Consider the following 19756-nt stretch of genomic DNA (forward strand, 5'->3'; position numbering starts at 1 on the left):
TACCCATCTATAATAAAGTTTATATGTGCACTTCAATATTATAGTTTTATAGCATTTTATGTGGTGCAATATAAAAGTACTCTAGTAAATTTGAAATTATGTAATCGATTTCCTCTCAACATACATGCAAAGTTCCAGATAACTTTTTCAGCAAAATCTTGGTTTACACTCTATAATAATCCAGCCTTAAAGTCTATTATTAATTTATTTTTTTTCAGGTAAATATAATTTTTGGCACATCCGCATTTAGGTTTATAGTCTAAGAAGAGCTCATGACAATTGCCGGGTTACAGCAGACTTTTTGCGATAAAAGGACCAGATAATGGAAAACGTTCGGCTTTTCGACTGTTGTAAAGATGGTCTGTTATTCATAATAACGTTAAAGTGCTGTTGATTGCATAATTGTAATGAGGGCCTAGACGAGTGGGAACTCATTGATAAAATGTTTACATTATATGCATTGATATTGAGTTTTACGAATGATCACACATTTTGAATTCTTATTTTATTTTTCCAATGTGTAACCGTACGCACAGAATTTAAGTCTACTTTTTTACTAAATTTAATTCAATTTTTTACGACTTTAAGCGTCTTATCTGGAGCTCTGCATACATGCATTAGTGGCATATATTGAAATATATCCATAGAATTTCTTTGGTTATTGAAGGTAAATTACTGTACAAAAATTATGGTTAGTCATTAACCAAAAAAAAGTTAAGTCTACAAACACGCGGTTAATTTCGGTTCAGTAGCAAATATCTTACAAAGGTGCGCAACTTCTCCTATAACATAAAATTTCCGTTATACGCCGTAAATTTCCGTAGTCCTCCGTAGCATTTCGGAATGACTGTCAATTGACATCATTGTATCATGCATGATAGTATGTTGCTTTGTGCTTGGGTGAAACTCACATCTTACCATCGCGTTAATTTATTAAACGCATTAATATTTGATTCCATTATGCACTGCGCCTATTGCACAAGTCTCTCTGAACAAACTAACATACACATATGCAGCATGCAATTAACGAACAAAAATGTTGCATCTGTACACATGCATGATACCATTAAGCAGAATGTAAATAGACATTGGACATCAGGCAAGATGTAAGTGTCATCAAGCATGAAAAGGTGTCTACATACTAATTGAAAGTACCATCAAGAATCATGACACAGTCACAAAGAAAGATGTAATTTTTACCTAAATACCCTTCCATATTTGTCGGCACTGTGTGTTTGCTTAATTTCACTGAAGAACGTCTACTGGTAAATCTTACAAAAAAAGTGATAAATAAGACTGAGTAGCAATTTTTTCGGCGTTGCTGTTTAACGTCAAATTTGGCCTTTCAACGAACTTCTTAAAAGCCCATTGAATTTTAATGAAGAAGTTTCCCGCTTGTAGGTCCGAATGAATTAAATCAAATTTTGCAATTGGCAATTTGATAGAAATCCCCATAAAACATTGCACATAGCTTTCTGAAATAAACAGGCCACATTGAACGCATTCACGATATCCAACAGCTCTCTTTGCAAAGACCTATCTAGTGTTTCTTGGCCGTGTAAGATCTATAATTAGAACATCGTCACCTAAACATCTACTTATAGAAGAGCATATTTTGGGGAAACAAATTCAATAAGAGTATAAAACGTCCAAGATCAATAATGTGTAGTTTGTTAAAGATATCACGGCAGTAAAAACATAGCACTTTAAAGAGACCACAATCTGGTACATTTGGTCAATTGTTGCGTCCGTGGCGGACAATACATTTTAAAAAAGAAAGCTTACAAAAAAGCAAACACAAAGTTCTTCGTAAGCTTGTTTTAATCTTAAAAACACATAATCGACAGTCATTCCAGTCAAATACAATACTAACAGTCAGCACTCTAGAGATCAAAATTGCGGATATAAATATTTAATTCAGGGATATCAAGTGTATCAAGTTCGAATTCCGGAAAAAATAGCCGGTAGTCTGGGGCATTAGGTCCCTTACAGGGATAAAAGGTAAATCCCCGCCCGAGCCGTAGCTAATTGATTTATTGTAGTCTTTCTAGTTGCAATTTCTGGTGAGTACAATGCGGAATATTACGGATATTTGCAACATGTCGAAGATTTTCGGAAAGTAGCGAAGAAGTTTTCGTCAGTTAATATTCATGTCCGTGCCGGCCGCTAACTTATCAGAATCAATAAAAAAGAACCAGGAAAAATCGGTACCGATCGCAAATTTCCGGAATTCCGATAAAGCTTCAACATTATTTGTTCTCAAATGATCGCGTACGAATCTGTCCCTACGCCTCCAACTCCCTTTAAATCTCATCGGACGTACATTGATCTCAAAATCTATCCTTGACGACTCAAATCATATTTCCTGAATAGTTTGGCCTATTGACGTCCCTGTTATTATAACAATGGTCTTTTGGATAAACAACGCTAAGTTGTTGCAATATAATAACCGTTTAAAATAGTTACCGGTTTTCATTTAATAAAATGATTAAGTCATATTCGAGATTTCAGCGATTGCCAATATTTTGCTTTTGTTTCTCATAAGCATATGGTGCTTGGTATCTGCTATTGACTCCTATGTAGATTGCAAATATTACATAACCCTTACAGCGGCCGAGCGCAGATATCTGCACTTGGCCGCTAAAAAGAAAAATCTTTGCGCATTAATTTAATTCAAATCTCATTATCATAATCAAAATCATCATCATCGTCGTCGTCGTCACTACTACCACCACCACCATCATCATCATCTTCTTCTTCTTCTTCTTCCTCCTCCTCATCATCATCATCATTAACAACAACAGCAACACCAACTTAACATCATCATCAAACAACAATAAACATCGGTAGCATACAATGTGCTTCATCAACCATACATAATTATATGCGTTAAAACACCATAATAGAACAGCATGAATGAAGCTGTCTATTACTCTTTTATATTTCCTATACCAATAATTTTTTTTTCGTTAATTGAAGGACTAGTTGAAATCTTCTATAAAAGCCCCCCCCCCCCAATAAAAAAAATAAATAATAACCCTAGCAAACAACAATAAACATAGGTTAGTTAGTATACACTGTGCTTTAGCAACCATGCATAATGAATGTTTATGACTTCGGACCGTTGTGATCAAATTTAAAAAAGCAAGATGGTATGTATGCGGCACACAACACATAGATAATTATAGTTTTATACCTTAAACGTAGTTCATCAAAATAAAGATAAGTTATTATCTATGTAATACTTAAATTAGGTTTATAACGTATGCATATTTGTCTAAAACTTGTGAAATGTGATTCGTAAGCCGACGACAACATTATCATTCGGACCCTTCTCCCCACCTAACAATCGAGATTAAACACCTGTGGAGATCCCGATCTTATCAATGAATAAACCGGTTCAATGATGTCAAGTCAAATAAAACATACTATTACTATCCAAATAAATATCTATCAAAAAATGTAAATTGATATACCTACTTAACTAAAACTAAACTTAAACGATTAGCAAGAAAAATATATAAAGAAGAAGCAGGCAAAGTAGACAAATTAATTGTAACATATGTTTTCTCAGTCTCCCACTGTTGAACAATATAAATAGTATTTATCGCCACCCCAAAAGGGATCTTTATCACACGTTTGGCTCAACTAATATATAATTGTGACAGGACAAACTGTCAACAAATACCTTGTTAATGTTTTATACATAACTCCAATCAAAGGTTAACTTCCAAGGAAACTGCGGCATGTTAAAACTGTTGATTATGACAAAATGGTGTTTAGTACAAATCAGTACAATAGCGTCTGTTATGTGGCCTATACTAATCCAGTTAAATAAAACTTTAATCGCAGAAAAGTTTAGATTCTTTACACCTTTAAGAAAATATATATAACAGTTCTTTCCTGTTTTAACAAAATGATACATTTAAAAATAAATTATGAAGCATCGCTAGCAATAGTAGAAAGAGAAGTAGGAGGAGAATTATTATCATTAGTAGCAGTAGCAGCAGCAGCAGCAGTAGCAGCAGCAGCAGTAGCAGTAGCAGAATCAGTAGCACTAGCAGTAGCAGTAGAAGTAGCAGTAGAAGTAGCAGTAGCAGTAGCCGTATCAGTAGCCGTATCAGTAGCAGTAACAGTAGCAGTAGCAACAGCAGCAGAAGCAGCAGCAGCAGCAGTAGCAGTAGCACTATCAGTAGCAGCGGCAGTGGCAGTAGCAGTGGCAGTAGCACTATCAGCAGCAGCAGCACTGGCAGCGGCAGCAGCAGTGGCAGTGGCAGCGGCAGTGACAGCGGCAGTGGCAGCGGCAGTGGCAGCGGCAGCGGCAGCAGTAGCAGTAGCAGTAAGAGTAGCCGAAGCAGTAGCAGCTTTTTGCTTTTTTGTTTTAGAAGTGTTTGTCGTATAAGAAGAACGCAAGAAAGACAAATTAATTGTGGACCAATACATCGTGTATTAATATCAGTGTACCCACTGGGACACCACATGGGGCGAGGATTAACAGATAAACTAGGCCTTCAATTAATTATGCGCCTAGAGGCAAACAATACTATAACTTACTGATAATTTTAGGATTGGGATGTGTTTGTATCTTATTTGAAATTAGCTAGCTTAATTCAAAAACTAATTATAGCCTCAATATTATCACAAGAACATCATCACATATTCATTGTGCAATATATAATCATATCACCATCACAATATGCCAGAGCGTTAGTATTTATTGTGCATACATATCCTACAACAACATTTACCAAACTTATTACAAACCAACCACTCAAGCTTTAATTAAGATTGATTTCAATTTATATTATGACATACATTAAAGATCACTGTCAATTAATAAAAAATAGCTTGATGCTTCGTACTCAGCGATTTAAATAAAAGAAACGTTGCGTACACATTAATTGGGGTTAATAAAAAAAGTCTGCAATTAAAATAATCAAATTTAAATAATAGATTTAGTTTCAAATTGTCGCTCAAAAAATGTATCAGTTATATCAGTTACTAGGGAATCGATTTGTTTTATCTCCGCAATCCAATAATAATTATGGTGTTTGTATGACAAATTAATAGCTATTCGTCATTGAATGTATGATACTCATAAAAATATTGAAACAATAACCACAACAACAACAACATATGTGATTATGTATATATCTTCTTCAGATACTCTGTGTCATACTTTCAAAATTATCCTCATAAGATTCATAATAATAAAATAAACACTATTGCAATCTTAGTAAAAACCAACTTAGCCGTTATGCTAATGATTTTATGTTCAGTATGCGTGTACATTTCAATATTATATAACAACAAGTGTTCACAAATACCTATGTTTAATAAATATTAAAAACATGAGAACCAATGAAGGTATTGCATTTTAATAGACTAGTTTTACCGTGTGTGTACATTCATATAAAATCTTTTGAAAATCACACTTGAGATAATGTCTTTAGGTTTTGCTATTTCTAATCGATTTAAACACCATAACACCACCGTATTTTCTCTTACATTCTAAATTTTCTTACATTTCCTTTTTAAGCCATAATATTTATGTTTTCATGATTCTAAATTTTCGGACATACGGATTTTCGTACAGTCAGTTAAACAGCGCTATTTTATCAGATTTTGGCCCTGTTTTTGCTTATCTGATGACCCTTCGGTCATGCATTTTTACAACCGGATTAAAGTAATAAAACAGAATCATGCCTAAGGGCAATCGACCATTACATTTGCGTACTTGGGTAAATTACCTTGTAAACCTCTAATAAGCAATGGTTCCTTCCAACAGCGTTTGAAATGATATCGTATTAAGAAAGCCAAACGTTTATTGTTTTTACTTTTTATATATTATTGCAGTTGATTGCAAAGCTGTTAAGTTGTATTTTTAAAGTAAAGAACGAAGGGAACAACACAATAAAATTATGTACACTGATGTATTATTTCTACTTCAATTAAATAATTGACAAACAAACATAACACACTTGTCTCTAAATATTTTTCGTATTTAAATTTTCCAACACGAAAAACAATATCTTTAAGTGAACGGAAACTTATAATTATTACGGCATAGAGTAAAAGCAGAGTTGTCTGAACCATAAGTAAAATAAAAAATAAAAAATGACACAGCTTATTTTTCCCTCAAGTGTTAATGATAATATGGATAACAATTAAAAATACATAAAGTCAATTGTGTTGATTACTCGTTATTGAAATATTGCAATGCCAATTATAAGACATCTGATTAAAAACAAAATGTATGGTGGAATACCTAATCTGGAAATACAAACTAATGATACTATTAATGAAACAACAACAATCACATCTTTTCAAGCGCAATCAGAAAACTGCTACAGCTTTGTATTAACAAACATAAATATGTTTGTGCTTATAGATTTAGCTAACTTCACATCTTTAAGCGTGCTATGAATTGAATATAATTTATATTTAAAAGTTTTGCTACTCTGTTGATAACTAGCAACAGCAAAAAGGAAGATACCATTTTTTATCATCTAATTTTATTTATATTTCATTGTTTATTTGTTTATGATCACAAGGATTGTTTGGATAACAGAGTGTGTCTAGATATACCGGTACCCTTAAAAATATTTTTATGAATTGCAATGAAGCGTAGAAATTAAACAGGCCCTAATACAGACACCATTTTTATCGGAATGCGATTATAGTTTCAATAGCAACTCGTAACGCTTTTTGGATTGAATGTGTAATGAATACTTTTAGCGACAAATTGACTTGGTCAAATACTGCATCTTAAACGGATAAATAAAATTGAAACCATTTATTTTCAATATTATCAACATTATTATTTAGTTATTAATACATTAAGCAGCAAACTTTATTAATCAAAAAGATTGGATATAACATCCGAATTCACTGCAAAAATGAGCTGAGCGATAGGTTTTACGGTTGTTGAAATTGTTCATGATGAGAATGACGATGACGACGATGATGACGATGACGACGACGAGGAGGAGAACAACGACGATAACAATGACGATGATGATGATGATGATGACACTGATGATGATGATCACGACGATGACGACCATAACGATGTTGTTGGTGATAGTGACGATAATGCTGCTGCTGTTGCTGATGACGATGCTGCTGCTGATGATGCGGTGGAGGCGGAGGAGCAGGACGAGGGCGACGACGACGACGACGACGATGATGATGATGATGATGATGACGATGATGATGACGATGATGATGATGATGATGATGATAATGATGATGATGATGATAATGATGAGATGATGATTATGTTGATGATGATGATGATGATAACGATGATAACGATGATGTTGATGAAAATAACGATACTGTAAGTAGTAAATTAACTCATTAATTGTTATTATAATACACAAGCACATGCTAATGGATCTGTATCCGCAAGGCGGTCAAATGAAAACTCACTTGGTATAAATATGAAAAATTGGATCAAAATATCATAATGCGGAGTGTTAAAATGTGTTCAAATCTAGCGAAATTGTTGCAGTACTTTTCTACCGAAACCAATGCTTAGCCCAAATATTTTAAAAATAATTTCAAAATACCACGATACGCGTCAATTGGCTAACAAATACATTTGTAAGTTTTACCTCACTCAAAAACAGTATTTATTGAAGACAGGGCGTCAACAATGTCCGAGTTTCTTCAACGTAGCTTAAGTACCTAAAGTACCTTTCCGTTTGATTTATCGCAGGATCCTGGGTCCGCACCCACAGTCTTTTAAAGTGTCTGCATTAAAAAAGATAATAATTGTTGTTCGTAATAATCTTTGACAGCTCATAAAAACATGTAAATCCTCAATTCGTAGAGTTTCAGTATGATTTCATTTATTTAAAAAATAAAGACGGTTAACATATTTTATACACACATATATTAGTAGCTATACGCCATATAACATAGGACATAATGTATATTATAAATCAAAGCGCTGAAGGCACTGAAGTTGTTCGCTGTTGTCCTTGATTAGCTTGTTCGCATTGCATATGCTTATCATTGTGCACAGGCTAATCTTATTTGACGTGCATTAAGCCTCGTTTTCCATGAAAGCAGCCAATATGTGCATATTTTAATGATAAACACTAGACTGGCCAATGGCGTTTACAAGCTGGTATATACATTCACTGCTAGAGCAGAATCATTTGTCGTCTGCTGCAGACAGGCAGTGGTAATCGTTCCTAGCAGAGTGAGTTGTGGTTCTTGCCGTACTTAAGTCTTCTAAGCACCTACTGATTTGCATTTATTACCCATTCTCTTGAAACGCCGACTAATAAAGTGCGATAAACCGCCTTTAAGCACTTGGCACATTAACAAATAAGAACATTCCACACCTAACCGAGAACCGACGTCTTTAATCGCGAAACTATTACCAGAAATTGAATACCGCCAGAAACAACAATGAGCTCACTTCGATTAAATATAAATACACTATATTCATTGCGTCCTAAGCAATCAAACATATCAACCGAAAATACCAGCGAATACAGTATTATATATCGCCTCAGACATGCGAGAGCGCCACGATGAGTGAAGAGTGTGTATGAGAGTTTGTTTACAGGTCCTACTGGCCTCTTCACGTGATTTGTGTAGCCCGACCTGAATGATGAATGAAATGGATGTAGTAACAGTTATATGAACACGATATATCCGTACCAATATCCATGTGAGCACATACTAATAATAATTAATTTTTTAATCGCCATTAGCTTGAAAATAAACGTAAATAGATACAACAAAGACCAATTCGGAGACTTTAAAATTTTTAAATTACCTCCCTGCAATAGAAAATATATATGGAGACTCGCATTCTATGGAATATCAAAAACTCAATATATCTTTCTCCGATTTTTTTTTCTGGTAAAAATCATCTTAAATTTAGCTGTATATTCGTATGTAATTAATTAAACAAGAGTTATAAAAAGGCATCGCAAAAAATATCGCATTTTACTTGAATAAGTTACCTCCCTTAAGCCTATCGGAATATCAAAAATACGTATATAAACAAAACGCGTTCCTTGCATAAGTGATAATAAAGCGCGTGCCCGTGCCACTCGTCCTCCAAATACTTACTAAATATAGTACAACGTATCTACAATCATTGCGACTAACTCAAACCTCAGTAAATAAGTAATCAGGATAAATATACGTTTAGGTAATTAAGATATAAAACATATAAAAATTTACATGTTCCCTGTCTGCCGAACCCGATCCATGGACTATAGCCACAAGAGGTTCCTATGTACCTATGTAGCCGGATTGCGCCCTCAGAGCGCCCAACACCGACACAGATCACGCTACTCTCCGGTCAAACACAATACTACATAGGACTGCTGCCTTTGTCACCATATTATCAGAATCATTAACGTTCAAAATGGAAACTTTCAACTGTCCTTTCACTTCATTCATAAGCCATTGCCGATCTTCAATGATCGCTTATTTCCGAGAGATGCATTTTATTTTTTTCAAACTTCGAATTTTGATATATGTTTAACTTATTCATTTAGATAACATTATTTTCACTATAAATATTGACTTTGATCCAATTATCATCTGAAAAATACGATTTCGCGATTTCTTCAAAGATCGAGCGAGCCTTTTTACCTGTTTACTTATATATATCTAATTTAAGGTTACACAGATGTGAAGTTGTCGTGGCCGAGTGGGTAAGGCGATGAATAAGAAATCTTTTGGGATTTTCCCGCGCAGGTTCGATTCCTGCCGACATCGCATACTTTTTGCGACGCGTTTTATTTCTTTTCTAACGTAATTTGATTTAATATAGCACATAAGCTATGTTTATTGTTAAATATGTTGAAAATTGTATGCACATCCTTCAATTTTAAAATTAAAACAACGTTATGGCTAAATTGATTAATTTACTGCTGAAAATACGAATGATGCATGTTGCATTTTTATTTTTATTTCAAAAAGTAAACGGTAAATCTGTCTATTTTTTGGTATTTTTGCTGTATATAGTGTATCTATAAAAACTTAGTTTAAAATATAACTTAAATGATACTATTTTGAATTTTATGACACTTTGTTTTTAACCGACCCAATTTTTACTTGGCTGAAATCACTTACATTTCATGGCGCTATTCCATAGATTAAAATTTGTAAAAAATAAGTGTCTGTAAAAGAATACTTATTTCATCTTGTTTAAACTTTCAACACCTTTACTGCATCTGTACACACCAACTGCATGCCCATATTTGGAAATTTGAATGAATCATGGAACTTTTATATACCCCAGGGGTGAAAATAAACTGGACAAAAGCCGAGCGTGAGGGTGGTTTTGAAAAAATCGGTTTATTTTTTTTAAGCGTGGAAAGCCTACCTACAAATTTGCATGTAGTTTAGTGAAATGATGCTGATTAGGAAAATAATTAATTAAATTATATTTGGATATGTGCCCATTAGAGGTGCGCAAGCTTAAAAAGGTAGAATTACCGAAATTCCCGTTCTTACACGTTGTAGCATGGATCGGGTATTGAACACGATGCACGTGTGTATTAGCACCCTACTGTAGTCCCGGCGGGGTTATCAACTGCACCAATACACCGGTAATCAACCAGGGGAATATCATATGAAAAAAGAACTATCATGCATGTTTGATTTGTTAAAGTGTGTCACAAAATTTCCCTAACTGCCGATGTCGGCTATAATTTCGGTATAAACATGCACAGAAATTAACATATATATAATGTTAATGCCGATATGTTATTGGACATTTTGTATGTCAAATGTTCATTATTTGTATTTAAATTAAGACGATTGTATTGAACACGATACACGCGTGTATTAGCACCCTACTGTAGTCCCGGCGGGGTTATCAACTGCACCAATACACCGGTAAGCAACCAGGGGAATATCATATGAAAAAAGAACTATCATGCATGTTTGATGTGTTAAAGTGTGTCACAAAATTTCCCTAACTGCCGATGTCGGCTATAATTTCGGTATAAACATGCAAAGAAATTAACATATATATAATGTTATTGCCGGTATGTTATTGGACATTTTGTATGTCAAATGTTCATTATTTGTATTAAAATTAAGACGATGCTTATTTGCCAGAAAGCGTTTATTTCAAATTCAAAACAAGCAATAATCATACATAATACCAAAATATAAAACTAACAAAATGACAACACTCTCGCTTAACGCAACGTTCAGAAGCACGCGCACTTAACAAAATTATTGCAACTAATGCAAGCTGTAATTAATATGTGACTACTTGCTATACAACCAGTATCATGCGAAAATTGATCTTATTTAATTGTGGTTCCCTCTTTGAATTTATGTTGCCTGTCGACTTTTAGAATAATGTGTCAGTAAGAAATGTATTGCTTGCTCTACAACCAGCATCATGCGAAAATGGATCTTATTTAATTGTAAATCCCTCTTTGAACTTAAGTTGTCAGTCGACTTTTAGAATAATGTGTCAGTAATAAATGTTTTTCTTGAGTTTCACATGTTTTTTCAAGAATATTTAGTGAAAGATGCATTTTTTTTTCTGTGTCTTCAATGTATCTTATTTATATGTGACTGCGTGCTTATTTTTTTTTCAAGAAATGAAAGATGCAAATGTGTCTTATTTTAATTTTATCCATGTCTTAAATGTGGCTTATTTATATAAGATAAAATGATATACTGCCAGTGTCATGCAAAAAAGGATCTAATTTCTTAATATCCACATTCACGCTTTGTTCTTTATTAGCACCGTCTTTAATTAGGCTATCTATTTAAAGTACAGATTACTGTGAACTTAATAATTGTGCAACGGTGATGTTGATCCATTATCGTTGTTAATTTAAAATGTAGACAACAAGTTAGCAATTAATGAAATCAGTTATTTTGGAAGTAAATCTAATTTTTTCTGTACAGTAGCCAGGTGGATGTGTATTGAGCGGATAAGATAGGGATCACCACAACAAGTTTCTTATACACAGTATAGACTTCCCCTATTATTGTATTTGTTATTTACCTGATTGGAATAAATAAAGTGTTAAAGATCATTTCATGTGAAAAGCAGGATTTCTGACATAATTTCAATCGTTTTGCTTTTATACAAAATTTCATGGAACAATGAATATATTGGCGCGATGGAACACAATTTATAAATCAAGCTGACAGTATAGTATCCGTTTTTAATTATGTGTAATTTAATTCGCATCTCTCCCTTAACTCGTTCAATGACACGTGAACTTATATCAATTATAAAACATCACGTGCATCATTAAATTGTTTTTTTTTAATTATGAAAACATATTATATGTGCTACATGGTTTTGTTTAGTTTTTTTTTCTCAACCAGAGAGACATTATAAAACATTGTTATATATAAAGCGCTTTACTTTTCTACATTACATAAAGATATATCGATTTTTTTGTTAAGTGTACGTGCTTGACATATTTATAAAAAGGCAGTGTTTATTTTTGTAATAAAATCGAAAATTGACATTTAATTTGATGCAATCCACATTGTTTAGCGGCCAAGCGCAGTATTCCGCTCTCGGCGGCCGATGGTGTATTGCAATATATACAATGAAAAGCTGGGTTTCTGACATAATTTCAATCGTTTTGTTGACGCGGAAGTGCTTTTTGGGGCCAAAAATACTATTGTTCCCTTTATTTAAACCTAAATCAGTATTTTTTTACACTTGAAGGTTTGTACAGCGGGGATTTCGGTACCGGCGCGGGTTTATGTGCTTGTTAAGAATTACCGAAATCCCCGCTAAGAGGCAACATATGCTGATTTATGCTTTGATTAAACATTGATAACTAAATTGCAAAAGTGTATAGCATATTGTAAATAAGGTAGTACGATATCATTTGTTTCATCAGATTTGTTTGGAAAATACTTTCTGAAGACTTATTATTACTATGTCATGTTATATTTACATATACTTTTGTGTAACCAATGTTTTAAATGTACATTTTACCTTTTTTACATTCGTTTACACATTTTTCACATTAATAAACTATTTAATAATGGAAAAAATATTCTGATAAGAGTGTTTAAATGATTAACACTAATATGATTGTGTACAAATCAACATTAATGCAAAGCCAAAACCCAAACATAATGACATATAGACCCTTTAAGGCGTAATATGGGGGATTGGCGTAAACATGGGTGATTACGGCTCTGGGCGTACGAATGTAGCAGTACCGAAATCACCGCTAATTATTTTCCAAAAGAAGTAACCGAATGGGAGATAATACATGTCACTGGTTGCTAATGAAAAAAAACACTATAATAATTTTGTTGACACTTGAAGGTTTGTACAGCAGGATTTCGGTACCGGCGCGCGTTTAAGTTCTAGTGTAGAATTACCGAAATCCCCACTGAGAGGCAACTTAAAGCTGTCAAGAGTGCTTAATAATTAAAATTAATATCATTTTTTTGCACCTTTACATTCATGTGAAGTCAAAAACCATTCATACCGATGACCTATTGACCCTTTAAGGCGTAAATATGGGGATTTCGGTACTAGGCGGGCGAATGTAGATTTACCGAAATCCCCTTTTCATCATCGCACATTAGTGTAACATAAATGTTAACACAATATATGTAAGAAACTCATATGATTCGCGTAATGTGAAAATGATTATTATGCTATAATTCGACCACGAAACTTGACGTGACTTAATACCGGACATTATGGAATGGAGCTACGCTGGCCGTATTTGACATAATACCCATTTTCGCATATTATCTTATCAATGCTTATATGAATTTGATTGGACGGAATTATTGTCAAGGTTTTTCATTTTGTCAATATTTATCATAGCAGGGGACATTGCTGACATCAATATGGATACTGTTTTCATTTTCTGTCGAGAAATGATATGACTTATTATCAAGATTATTTTATAGTACGGTAGCGTTCTCTACACAAGTGAGATTTATTTGTACTGGTTAATTGCTCTTATACTCACCATTCGGACTCGACGATCGGCTCGAATAAAAATGTTAGTCGCTTAAAAGTACAAATTCATCATATTGAGCACGATTATTATTATTATTATTATTATTATTATTATTATTATTATTATAAAGCTTTCAGAAACTTATACCTTAAAAAAAATCCCATTGGAAAAAAAATCCCATGGGAAAAAAATCCCATGGGACAAAAAAATCCCATGGAAAAAAATCCCATGTGATTTTTTTATTTTTTTAAAACACGATTTAACGCGTTGAAATCGCGAGAAATGCTCATCATTTGTTAAAAGGTAGTGTTTCTGATGGTTACATGACTAAATCTCTAAAAATCAGAAAAAAATCCCATGGGATTTTTTTTTCCCATAAAAAAATGGGATTTTTTTTCTATCAAAGTAAATTGAACGAAAATAAGCACAAATGCTTTAACAATGCTTAAAATCGATAACTAAGCACAAACGAACGTGTTTTATGTTTTTGAAAATCCCATGGGATTTTTTCTCCCATAAGAAAAGCTGGAGAAAAATCCCATGGGAGAAACCAAAATTCCCATGGGATAATGAAAAATCCCATGGGAAATTACAAAAATCCCATGGGAACCCCAACTTTGCAAATAAAGTTCATAGTGAAGAAAACGCATTTAACAAGCAAAAATAACCAATTATTAATCACAAGTTAGACTTTTATCTTATACTTTATCACAAATAAGCAAACCTTCAAGAAAAAGGGTACTTAAGTTTGCGAAATTTCGGTTTCGCAAAGTTTTTCCGGTGGCCGTTAATATCTAAAATGGTGTACGGATGACAACTCAAGAATGCTTTCGCCTAGAATCATGAAACTTCAGAGGTACATTGATCATGACTGGCAAATGGTCCCTATTGATTTTTAGGTCACTGTGTCAAAGGTCAAGGTCACAGTGACTCGAATCAGTAAAATGGTTTCCTGATGATTACTCAAGAATAATAAGGCCTAGGATCATGAAACTTCATGGGGGCATTGATCATGACTAGCAAAAAACCCCGCTTGATTTTCAGGTCACAAGGTCAAAGGTCAAGGTCACATTGACAGCTGACAGCCCATATGGGGGCATGCATGTTTTACAAACAGCCCTTGTTTGTATTTAAAATGCTTCTTTTCCGAAAGATGTACCTTTATTTCACTTAATATCTTTAATTGTGTTTTATTTCTGCTTTTTAACTTTGAAATATAGCAGGCTTTACATATGTCTTAATATTTAATAATTTCATACAAGTAAACAACGCTATCTCGAATACTGTTTATTCGAATAAATTGTTTTGAATTGATTTCTATCTCTTGTCCCGAGAGTAGTCCTTCCTGATGAAACAAAATAATTGTCCTAATAATTCGATTGTTTAAAACAACGATTTGCACACCTTATATGCAATGTTTTTTAAATTTCACCTTAGCTATATTTCAGAGATGTGGTGACATGTAGGTCAGCAGCACGACATATTTTTTAATTCTGTTATTTTAACGCCAAAGTAACGCATGGTTTTATACACGGAGTAAGGATAAAATATTGTAATTATTTGACACTTACAAATAACTTTTTTTCGTGTCCGAAAATTTAGATAAGAAAAGTATTAAAAATTACAGGTGTATGAAAATTAAGAGACACAAACTAAGGTGTCCGAAAATATAATTATATTGAAAAACAAGCAATAAATCAATGTGCAATAATTGTTTTGTGATTGACTCTTATGTTTTGCTTTGAAATTAATACAATTTCACACTTTTGCTAACTCTTGCCTTAAATGATAGAACCAAACATTAAACATAAAACATTCTTCACCCTTAATAGGACGAAACTGTTTCTACAGCGATTGGGTGAATCGATTGTTTTCTACTGATAGACATGGTTATTGATACACATTGTTATTTAAGCAATTGCGCGAATGGCATGGTCCATTGCCTTCAGGCATGCATCTACTAAGTTTTATGGTCTTACTCTGGTTAAAAACACCCATGCTCGAAGTGTCACAAGATAAGTGAAAAAAGGGCCGAAGTCTGTATAATAGCGCTGTTAAATATAGTGTCCGTAAATTAAGAGACATTAATTATTTACGAAAAACCATATGTCCGAAAATTAAGAGTCACGAATAATAATTATTTTTGCGAAATAAAAGGGTGTCCAAAAACTAAGTTTCCGAAAACTTAGAGTAATTACGGTATTGTGTTTCGCGGTTAGAATTGACAATCCATAAGTACTGAGTAATATTTTTGACGATGCCAGTGAAGTAGCGATGATCAATTGTACTTGACAACTTTGTTCTTTCAGGAGAAGCGATGCCCACATTAGAACTGTTATAGATGTCCCAGTCGGTATAAGGAATGATTCCAGAATGTATGTTGCTATTGAAATACTAGCTGGGAGTCTATTAGCGACTTGGGAACAATATTTTTATCTTTCATATCCCAAAGAAATCTATCAAACATTGACACACTGAAATTGTGATACTACTGTGTACTTAGTTTGTTTTTCCAAAATTTATACATTCGGAATCACCATTGCTGTTAATACCATAATAGGTCGAACAAAAGGGATTATTAGGAAATATTGGTGTAATGAAACATATGTCAATCATGTCATGTACACCAATACAATCATGTGTCTCTGTTCCTGTGAACATTGTCACAAAATGTCACAAACTGTCTGTAAATTGATTGTTATACATATATAAAGTCTATGATCTCATATTTTGTCTGGAAAGCTAATTTGCAACTGTTTAACATGCATAGTTCCCGCTCATTGTTATGTCTGCATTTTTTTAAGCTGTAGAAATATGCAGTTATATTGTAATGTATGCTCTGGAAAGTATCCAATTTTGTGGCAGCTGCATCCTGTTCTTTGTCAATACTTGAAAATCTTTCAACTCTTTATCAACTTAGAATTTCTGCAACATCAGAATAAATCAACTTTCATCATGTTACGTAATGTTTTAACCGTGGACATTGTCCACGTCTGTGACATGCTCTTTTCTTTAATCAATGCGTACACTCTTTTTTTCTTGTTCTTTTTCTTGTTCTTTTTTTCTTGTTTTATCTCTTAACGGCTCATCATATATTTTATAGTTTAATCTAGCTATATGGGCGAATGCATACTTTCTATTTCTACAGAGATTTAAAACCTATGTCAGTATTGTAAGTAATGTAAGTATTAAACAATTATTTTAAGATTCGTATATGAAAATCAAAAAGTTAAACTAAAACATATTATGTTAACTTATAACGGGTCGAATCAAAGACGAAACTGTATGATAGTCAATAAATTCAAAGAGCAATGTTTAAACAAAAAAAAACTAGAATTAAAAGCATAAATATAAAAATTGGAGACTTCCCTGATTGTAACAACTAATGACAAAATTCTGAAACTTTAATTAAACAAAACTTAACATAAACTTGGTAACGATACTGAGAACAAAAAAGATCATATTCGATCAAAAGCAAAATACATACTGCTTTAACAAAAAATGTTTGGCTAACCTTGTATTAGAACAAGTGAAATCATATTACGACACAAACTTTCCATACCAAACAGATTATTGTAAGGATAAAACAACCACACAATTATGTAAATATTTTTTAAATACAATCGAAACACATAAAAAGCATTAAAACATAACCTTGATGAATACCAATGTAAAATAACTTTTTAAGAAATGAAAAGAAAGAAAAGCCCTTGCTAAAACGGATTATTGGCAGAGTTTTGTTAAATATTCTAAAACAATACAAGTATACACAAAGTGAAACTTCAGCTGCACTTGCAACTCCGTCAAATGTGTAAGCTTTAACTATTTTAATAGAACTTCATTCATAAAATCACCTGTAAACAATCGAGACATTGCTATTAAAATTGATAGAATAATATCATAAAGATTCCAGAAATGTTGCTTACATACTTTATTTAATTGTGCACAAATATGGTGCAAACAAAATCTCATTTTAAGAAATGTTTTTATAGAATTTAAAATAATACTTATTTTAATAAGTGTATTTGTCAATACGCCAACAATACGTGGCATTGTAAAATGTGGTGAAGGTAACTTTTTGTTAAATTGAATGCTTAACGTATAATAAAACAAGTTTATTACGTCATACAATTACGAATATTGTTCTCTATGTTATTCATATTGTTAATATAAACCGGATTTTTCAACATTAAATGCTTTTACAAATATGAATATCAGATTTTTTAAATTCATAATATTTTAATTTTAACTGGCTGTTAATTACCTATATAAAGGTAAAAGCTATTTAAAATCTGCCATATGCGGCTTAAGATAGACAATTGCGGCTTCTTTCAGCTGGATGTACAAACTTCATGATGATATCTCATCAGGCTTTAATATAGACCATTACAATTGCTTAGTTTAATACCATTTGCCCCCCCCCCCTCCAAGAAGAGGGGTTATATTGTTTTGCTGAATGTCGGTGCGTCCGTCGGTAGAACAGTTCGTTCCCGATCAATTACTTGTGAACGGATTGACCAATATGTAATATATATATTTATTTATTTATGTATGTATATACTACTTTATACTACTACACTTTACTCCACAAGCTACTAACACTTGTTAAGAAAAATAGTTTAAAATGTTGATCAATAATCAGCTGTCGGTTTAATATTCAGGAAACATGTATACGCATAGAGAAGAAGACTTGTGTCAATCCTGTTCATTATATATTTTTAAATGTATAACTACATAGTTCTAATTTGTCTTTATCGTCACTTATAATTATTTTGAGTTAAATCTGTCTTAATTATGTTTATTAGACTGTCTTGGTGGTTCATCTACATTGCCTGGTTTGTTGCCATCGGCACCTGCTTCGTTTCATCTTACTTCGTGGTGCTCTATGGCCTCAAGTTTGGCTATGCACACAGTGCGGCGTTGCTGGTATCCTTCTTAACTGGGTTGGTTCAAAGCATCTTTGTGTTGCTACCTATTAAGGTAAGATTTTGCTAATAAAAACAACACTGGTTCGATTGTGTATGATTAAAGTTTTCAAGCCATGTCTAGCTTACGCTTTTAAAGCAGGGCAGATTTTGAATGTCTGCGTTTCCCAGACAATTATACAATTTAAGTTCTTTGAATAGTCCACGCAAAAAGGCGAAGTTTAAAGAAATGATAGGCGCTATTCCGCCCGGGTGATGTGCGTGCGTGCGTCTGTCCGTCACAAAAGCTATTATGCGCAGCTCTTAATACATTGCGCGTGTGATATTCATCCAACTTTCCCAGAATGGTTATCTGCAGGTGCTTCATTGCATGTTGTGAAAGTTTCGCTATTGATATTTGTTTTTTTATTCATTACCATCTGTGTAAAATAACATGTTAAAACTTATGTGTGCACCCTTTCCTACATTTTAGAGTTATTGATCAAGATTTTACAATTACATTTAAAAGATGCAGCGTTTAATTTGGTTATATAAATGTCACGCAAAAAATGCATTAAAACAAAAAGTGTAAAATAATATTGTTAAGATTTACTGTACATTTTCGAGGAAAGAAAGTACACTTTTATAGATACACTGGGTTGATACGTTCTTGTTCAAATTTTAAGTATTCCTCTTTTCTGTTTGACTTTTACTAAATGAGGCCATTTCACCATATGTGGACCATGTGATGCGTGAAATACCTTTGTCCCCAACTCCATGGTTAATGTTACACGTTCGGCCACACTAGGTGTCGTCAGACCTAAAACTTATAAGAGCACAATAAAGTTGTGTGTTCCTGAACATGTTTTGTGTGGGCATTTCGGTCATAGA

General features: G+C 33.2%; 1 protein-coding gene across 36 annotated transcripts in view; it reads left to right on the forward strand.

Moving 5' to 3' along the window:
- The window catches only part of LOC127860029 (uncharacterized), a 326167-nt gene that overhangs the window by 293239 nt on the left and 13172 nt on the right, over positions 1–19756 (forward strand). For 35 of the 36 annotated variants that reach the window (XR_008039573.1, XR_008039574.1, XM_052397751.1 and 32 more), the window contains 2 exons: positions 16271–16336; positions 18767–18941. Coding sequence is in view for 34 of the 36 variants with exons in the window: in XM_052397751.1 (XP_052253711.1) it covers positions 16271–16336; positions 18767–18941 (241 nt within the window). In the remaining 2 variants the exon portion in view is untranslated. Of the gene's footprint in view, positions 1–16270; positions 16337–18766; positions 18942–19756 lie in introns of those variants that run through there. The other variant, XM_052397778.1, reaches the window with a different exon arrangement.

The sequence above is a fragment of the Dreissena polymorpha genome, chromosome 15 (assembly GCF_020536995.1).
Source record: "Dreissena polymorpha isolate Duluth1 chromosome 15, UMN_Dpol_1.0, whole genome shotgun sequence".
Lineage (NCBI taxonomy): Eukaryota > Metazoa > Mollusca > Bivalvia > Myida > Dreissenidae > Dreissena > Dreissena polymorpha.